The following is a 7,213-nucleotide window of genomic DNA, read 5'->3' as shown; positions in this document are numbered from 1 at the left end:
ACAGAACAACAACACCCGGACTCTGTTTTAATCATTCTCGGGGACTTTAATAAAGCAAATCTTTCCCGTGAACTGCCAAAATACAGACAGCATATTACATGTCCCACCAGAGACAGTAGTATACTGGACCATTGTTACTCCACAATAAAGGATGCATATCGCTCGGTCCCCAGAGCAGCTGTAGGACTATCTGACCACTGCCTGGTTCATCTTATACCGACTTACGGGCATAAACTTAAATCTGCTAAACCTGTAGTAAAGTCTGTAAAGAGATGGACCAACGAAACAGAGCAGGCATTGCAAGCCTGTTTCGACTGCACTGATTGGAGTGTTTTTGAAGCAGCCACCAACGATCTGGACGAGCTCACAGAATCTGTAACATCATATATCAGTTTCTGTGAAGACATGTGCATCCCTACCAGGACTCATTTAACATTCAATAATGATAAGCCATGGTTAACAGCAAAACTTCGTCATCTTCGTCAGGCCAAAGAGGACGCCTACGAAAGGGGGGACAAAGTCTTGTACAATCAGGCCAGAAACACACTGAATAAGGAGATTAGAGTGGCCAAGAGGAACTACGCTAAAAAACTAGAACAGCAGTTTTCTGCGAATGAGCCTGCATCAGTGTGGAAAGGCCTGAAGGACATCACCAACTACAAGACACCATCCCCCAGCACTGAGGCCAATCAACAACTTGCTGAAGACCTGAATGAGTTTTACTGTAGATTTGAAACTCCCAGTCTAACACCCCACACCCGCTCTGAACATCTCTCCACACAACCATCAACACCTCCTGCAACCCCCCTCTCCCCCACTCCTACGTTTCAGATCAGTGAGGATGATGTGCGCCAGGTCTGCAGTTTGCTTACAGAGCAAACAGGTCCGTGGATGATGCAGTCAATATGGGACTGCACTTCATCCTGCAACATCTGGACAAAACAGGGACTTATGTGAGGATCCTGTTTGTGGACTTTAGCTCTGCTTTCAACACCATCATCCCAACACTCCTCCAGACCAAACTAACCCAGCTCTCTGTCCCTAGCTCTATCTGTCAATGGATCACCAGCTTTCTGACAGATAGGCAACAGCTAGTGAGAATTGGTAAATTCACATCCAACAACCGCACCACCAGCACTGGCACCCCTCAGGGTTGTGTCCTCTCCCCACTGCTCTTCTCCCTCTACACCAATGACTGCACCTCTAAAGACCCCTCTGTCAAGCTCCTGAAGTATGCAGATGACACTACAGTCATCGGTCTCATCAAGGATGGAGACGAGTCTGCTTACAGACAGGAGGTTAAAGAGCTGGCTGTCTGGTGCAGTCTTAACAACTTGGAGCTGAACACCCTCAAAACAGTGGAGATGATCGTGGACTTCAGGAGGAACCCCCCTGCACTCCCCCCACTCACCATCATGGATAGCACTGTAACGACAGTGGAGTCATTCAGGTTCCTGGGCACCACTATCTCTCAGGACCTGAAGTGGGACACTCACATTGACTCCACTGTTAAAAAGGCCCAGCAGAGGTTGTACTTCCTTCGCCAGCTGAGGAAATTCAACCTGCCACAGGAGCTGCTGAAACAGTTCTACTCAGCCGTCATCGAGTCTGTTCTGTGCACTTCAATAACTGTCTGGTTTGGTTCAGCTACAAAATCAGACATCAGAAGACTACAGAGAACGGTTCGGACTGCTGAAAGGATTATTGGTGCCCCCCTGCCTACCCTCCAAGAACTGTATGCATCCAGAGTGAGGAAAATGGCTCAGAAAATCACTCTGGATCCATCACATCCAAGCCATCTCCTTTTTGAACTTTTGCCGTCTGGTCGGCGTTACAGAGCACCGGATACCAGGACAGCCAGGCACAAGAACAGTTTCTTTCCCCAGGCAATCTACCTCATGAACAGTTAATGTTCTCCCATTGTGCAATTAAAGTACATTATGTGCAATAACCTTATAATTATTTATCACCCTAAATCCTAGTACATCCCTACAACTTATTTTATTTTATTCTATTCCTATTCCATCTATACCACACATGTACATACAATTTATTCTTTTTTTTGTGGTTTATATTTATGCATGTGTATTTTATTCACATCTCATTTTTATTATCTGTGTGTTGTTGTTGTCTCCGTGTACTGGAAGCTTGTGACACTATAACAAATTCCTTGTATGTGCAAACATACTTGGCAATAAAGCTCTTTCTGATTCTGATTCTGATGTTATGGACATGTGCAAGTATAGCCTTTTTATGAGGCTGCACTTATTTGATCAAAAAATACAGTAACAACTATAATACTGCGAAATTGCTATTTAAAATATCTGTTTTCTATTTGAACGTATTTTAAAATGTAACTAATTCCTGTGGTGGCAAATGCAACGCTTACCTGATTTCTTCATTTGTCTCATCTTGACAGTCGTTGCTCCAATTGACTTTCTTAGTGATCGAGCTCCTTTTGACATCTTACGGTACTTGGTAAGCCAGTCAAATTTTGGTTCTTCCTTCGGATACTGCTCACAGACATCTACAATTTTAGAAGACTCATTTATTGTTTTTACATAGATGAATTAAACTTCCAGTTTCAGGATAAAACAGTGATAAATACATAGAAAAAAATAATGATATGAATACATGAGTCTTAGCTGAATACTGCCTCTAAGAACATCAATCATTTCTATGTATATTCTGAGAAAGGCAAAAAGGAACTGTATTTTTCTTTTTTCCTCTGCTGCCGTTCCCTCTCTCAAAACTATTAGCCGCAATTTCACACTAACTTCAACATCTCATCACACAGATGAGCTCTAACTTCCCTTTGCAAGCAAGTGGCTGCTGGTGTCTGAGTTTCTATACGACCACAAATTATCTACAGTACAACCGTGTTGCCGCTTACCTTGCAAATTTCTAATATTCTTCTTCCGGTTAATGAGCACATCTGCTGAGCCCCTGATACTCGTCATCAGCGCTCAAGTGATGAAGGTCCTTCTAGCATCTGTTAAACATCACTTAGCCTAAGCATATTTCCTCTTCAGACCTTGTTGACTTTAGTTCGAGGCGTCAGATGAAATTACTTTCAAGCATTCATCTTTTCATCTTTAAATCACGAAAGATGCACTGTAGATCAACAATCATTAGAGCAAATAGCTACTTATTCTGTATCTTAAAAGCCACAAACTGAATAGAAGCAGACAACCTTCTTTTTTGAACTCAAACTCCGCCTCTCACACCCTTCTGTTCCGCAATCTTATTCTCTCTCTCGTCTTCCTTAATGTGTATTTGCTAGAATTAGCTGTTGTCTGAGAGTTGAACACACTGGCTGCTCAGCTTCTTCACTCTGAATAACCTATAGATGATCTCAGTTTATTTTGTGAAGATATATATATATAGCACTCGCAGGTTGTATAGCTGGACTTCCCTGTTATTACGCAATGTTTCCAAAAGTACCGTTTTACCAGGTAAATGAATGACAGAACCAGTCAGCTGATGTCTTCGAATGGCTTTCAGAATTTCGTTAGCATGAATGGATACACGTTTGGCAGGTTTGCTATGGATGGTATCAATGCAACGTTTTCTTCTGCATCACTGCCATGTGGATTACCCTTCATTTAATGCACTACTCAACATGAAAAACCACATAGTTCTACACAAAGGTCTTTTAAAAGTTTTGGGGTCAGAAAGATGTTTAATGTTTTTGAAATAAGTCTCTTCTGCTCACCAAGGCTGCATTTATTTGATCAAAAATACTGTAAAATCAATAATATAGTGAAATATTATTACAATTTTAAATAACATTTTTCCCCATTTGAATATATTTTAAAACAGAATTTATTCTTGTGTTGGCAAAGCTGAATTTTCCAGAAGCATTTTATTTATTTATTATTAGTACCGTAATATTAAAAACTGATTTTGCTGATTTATGTGAAAACTTAATTTTTTAGGTTTCTATGACAGCATTAAATTGAAATAGAAATATTTGGTCACATTATAAATGGCTATAATGTCACTTTTGATCAATTTAATGCATCCTTAATGAATAAAGCTGTCCATTTTTTCATTAGTAAATAAATATTTTACTGACCCAAAGCTATGGAAAGTCATGCAGAATGTGTATCTTACCACTCCATGCCCGATTGACTTCACTGAGGAAGAGACGGGTATGAGAACCAAAGGGTAACTTCAGCTCCAACTCCTCTTCAAAAAAAGTTACTCGTACCCGAGTATCTGCACCTTTGTAATAACAAGTAAACTAGCTATTAAAATAGTCCTGAGATACACTGAATATTGATGCAAACACTACTGCAACTGTTGATATATAATATAAATGCTCACCAACAACAGCAAGCTCATCTGGAGATGAAACTGTGGAGATATCAGATAAATCCATTAAATCCATTTACCATATTTTCACTTAATATGAACTAAATAATTATTTCAACAATTACCTTCAACAACTGAGAAGTCATAAGAAATGGGTATGATTTCATCCAGTCTGACATCATCACCAGTGATGGCCATTCTTCGATGGGAATATATGAATAACCTGAAAATAAACAGAACATGTTGAAAGTCTGCAAACACAACTTTAGTTTTAGAAACTTTTTGTCTTTTAGATTTTTGTCATTAATTAAAAACTATTAATGCTAAGTTGTACATGCTGTTGATAAAAGTCAGTAACAAAATAATTAAAAAATAAATCATTAATAAAGCCTTTTTTTTGTTTTAGAAGAGCAATTTAAATGTATATACCCAGCTGAGAAAAATATGATCTATTTAGCTAACCTTCCCACATTAAATTATGAAAACATTTTGAAAACATTTTCTTAGTTATGTGAACATTTGAGACAACATTAATGGAACAATCAATTTTATCACTTTGCAAACATTATGGGAATGCTAACCCTAACTTGTTGTTGCGCAGTTGTCGTTGCTAGGAAACGCTTGTTTTGTTTACTGTGTTGAGACGTGCTGAAGTTGCGTTTGGTCTCGTACTCTATCGCATACCTTTGATGCGTTCCAAACGAGATATATCGCCCTCCGAAGGGCACTTCGGAGTGAAAACAATCATGGCCGCCATATTGAAGGGTCGTTCCAAACCGAAGTGCTCAAAACTGGCCACTTCAAAGGGCCTTTCGGAATGAAGGATTTCAAAGGGTACAACCATAGACTGTAAAATAAGATGGACGACGCGTCTGCACTTCCTTCCACTATAGAAAAGTGAAGCCAAAGCATCTCAGTCTGGCCGCTGCCATCTTGAATAAATGACATAATTTGGAGCCAGAGTCTGTGCAGTAGAGATTTGTTTGGAGCCAGAGTCTGCGCAGTAGTGTCGTGAGGTGGAGCCGCGGTATCAAACTCTCACCCAAACTCCCACAGACCCAATCAACCATAACGACACGCCCCGTTTTTGTAGCATCAAATTACTAGCTAAAATCAAACTTATCACAAAAACGAACAATTGAACATACTGTATATCAGCGTAATAACAACTACCTTAAATTACAAAAAACATCTTTCGGAAAATTGTACTGGGAGTGTAATTAATTTTTTTATTTTGACTCAAGTCCCATTCGTTTACATGGAGAGGGCGGGGTTTATGACCTGTACTGCAGCCAGCCAATAGGGGGCGATCATAGAGCCCACAGCTTCACTTTTCAGGATGTGTGAGGCACACCCGGGTACAACTGATGGACACTTCAGGCTCCCATGATCCTTTGCGCAGATTCTTTGCATGATGACGGCGCCTCCGTGTGGGCATGTGATGATGACGCAGAAGGGCACTTCAAGGAACAGTTGTTTGGTCCCCTATACCCTTTAACCCTTCGAAGCTTTCACTCCGGAGGGTAAACCCTTTGAAGGGATTAGGGCATAGGGATGAGCCCTTCCGAATGGAACGCAGGGCTTGCCAGTGCCGTGCGCTTGCTTAGCCCTTTGTTGTGATAAACAGTAAAGTGTGTTCAGCTGAATTCAATTTCCGTTTTGTCAAATGGTATAAAAAAGGTTAGTATACCACGCCAACCCTCGTGTGAAGATGGAAGAGTGTAAAGACCATCTAAAGACTGTCAGTCTGCAGTAAACAAAGCAGATTTCATTACATCTATTGCTAGTCATTCAAGGCTAAACCTCATGGCCCTGACAGAGACCTGGATCAAACCAGAGGACACTGAAGTCCTGCAGCACTCTCCAATAATTTCTCTTTTTCCCACACTTGCCGTCTGACTGGAAGAGGTGGAGGTGACTGGGAATTTATTCCTTTACCTTCTCTGGGTATTAACAGCTCCTTTGAATCACATTCAGTCACTATTACCCACCCTTTTAAAATCCATTTTGCAGTTGTTTATCGACCCCCAGGGCCACAGGGTAACTTCTTGGATGAATTAGATGTGCTGCTCTTAACCTTTTCTGAGGATGGTACTCCCCTAGTTACGCTTGGAGACTTCAACATCCACCTAGATAAACCTCAGGCTGCAGACATCCACACTCTGCTTGCCTCTTTTGATCTCAAGAGAGTGTTAACTACGGCTCACAAATCAGGCAACCAAACTGGACCTTATTTACACATGACACTGCTCCACTGATCATGTACTGGTTATTCCACTGCACACCTCGGATCACTTCCTCCTCACTCTTAACCTCAACATGGTTCCTGACACAACACAATACCCCTACACATGTCATCTTTCTACGTAACCTACGCTCAACTCTCACCCTCTCGGCTATCTGCTATGGTTTCATCTTCCCTTCCTCTCCCTAAACAGTTAGCATCTCTTGATGCTAACAGTGCTACTGATCTTGTTTAGACACTTGTCTGTCCCTTGTCTTCCAGGCCAGCCCGTACCACTGACCTTAATATGTATCAATCTCTCCTCTCTTCCTTCTCTGCTAATGTCTCCACTGCTAAAAAGACATACTATCATAACAAAATTAACAATTCGTCTTACTCCCGCATGCTCCTTAAAACATTTTCCTCGCTCCTTTGTCCTCCTCCTTCCCCTCCTTCATCAACTCTAACAGCTGACAACTTTGCCACGTTCTTCATTAATTAAATTAAAACCATCAGTGCACAATTTTCCACACCACAATCTGTCAAGCACATCTTACCAGCAAACATACACTCGTTTACACCCTTCTCTTCACTCTCTGAGGCAGAAGTCTCCAAACTCATTCTTTCTACTCATCCTACTAATTGTCCGCTTGATCCTATTCCATCTCATCT

General features: G+C 41.0%; 1 protein-coding gene across 1 annotated transcript in view; it reads right to left on the bottom strand.

Moving 5' to 3' along the window:
* Window positions 1-7,213, bottom strand: part of inpp5b (inositol polyphosphate-5-phosphatase B) — a 48,368-nt gene that overhangs the window by 31,496 nt on the left and 9,659 nt on the right. The window contains exons 2-5 of the mRNA XM_016290387.1: window positions 4,443-4,540; window positions 4,330-4,359; window positions 4,117-4,227; window positions 2,390-2,527 (exon numbers count right to left, since the gene is read on the bottom strand). Coding sequence (XP_016145873.1) covers window positions 2,390-2,527; window positions 4,117-4,227; window positions 4,330-4,359; window positions 4,443-4,515 — 352 coding nt within the window. The 5' untranslated portion in view covers window positions 4,516-4,540. The remainder of the gene's footprint in view (window positions 1-2,389; window positions 2,528-4,116; window positions 4,228-4,329; window positions 4,360-4,442; window positions 4,541-7,213) is intronic.

This window comes from Sinocyclocheilus grahami, unplaced genomic scaffold, assembly GCF_001515645.1.
Source record: "Sinocyclocheilus grahami isolate Dianchi unplaced genomic scaffold, SAMN03320097.WGS_v1.1 scaffold258.1, whole genome shotgun sequence".
Lineage (NCBI taxonomy): Eukaryota > Metazoa > Chordata > Actinopteri > Cypriniformes > Cyprinidae > Sinocyclocheilus > Sinocyclocheilus grahami.
This window is presented reverse-complemented; position numbering and strand designations above follow the sequence as displayed.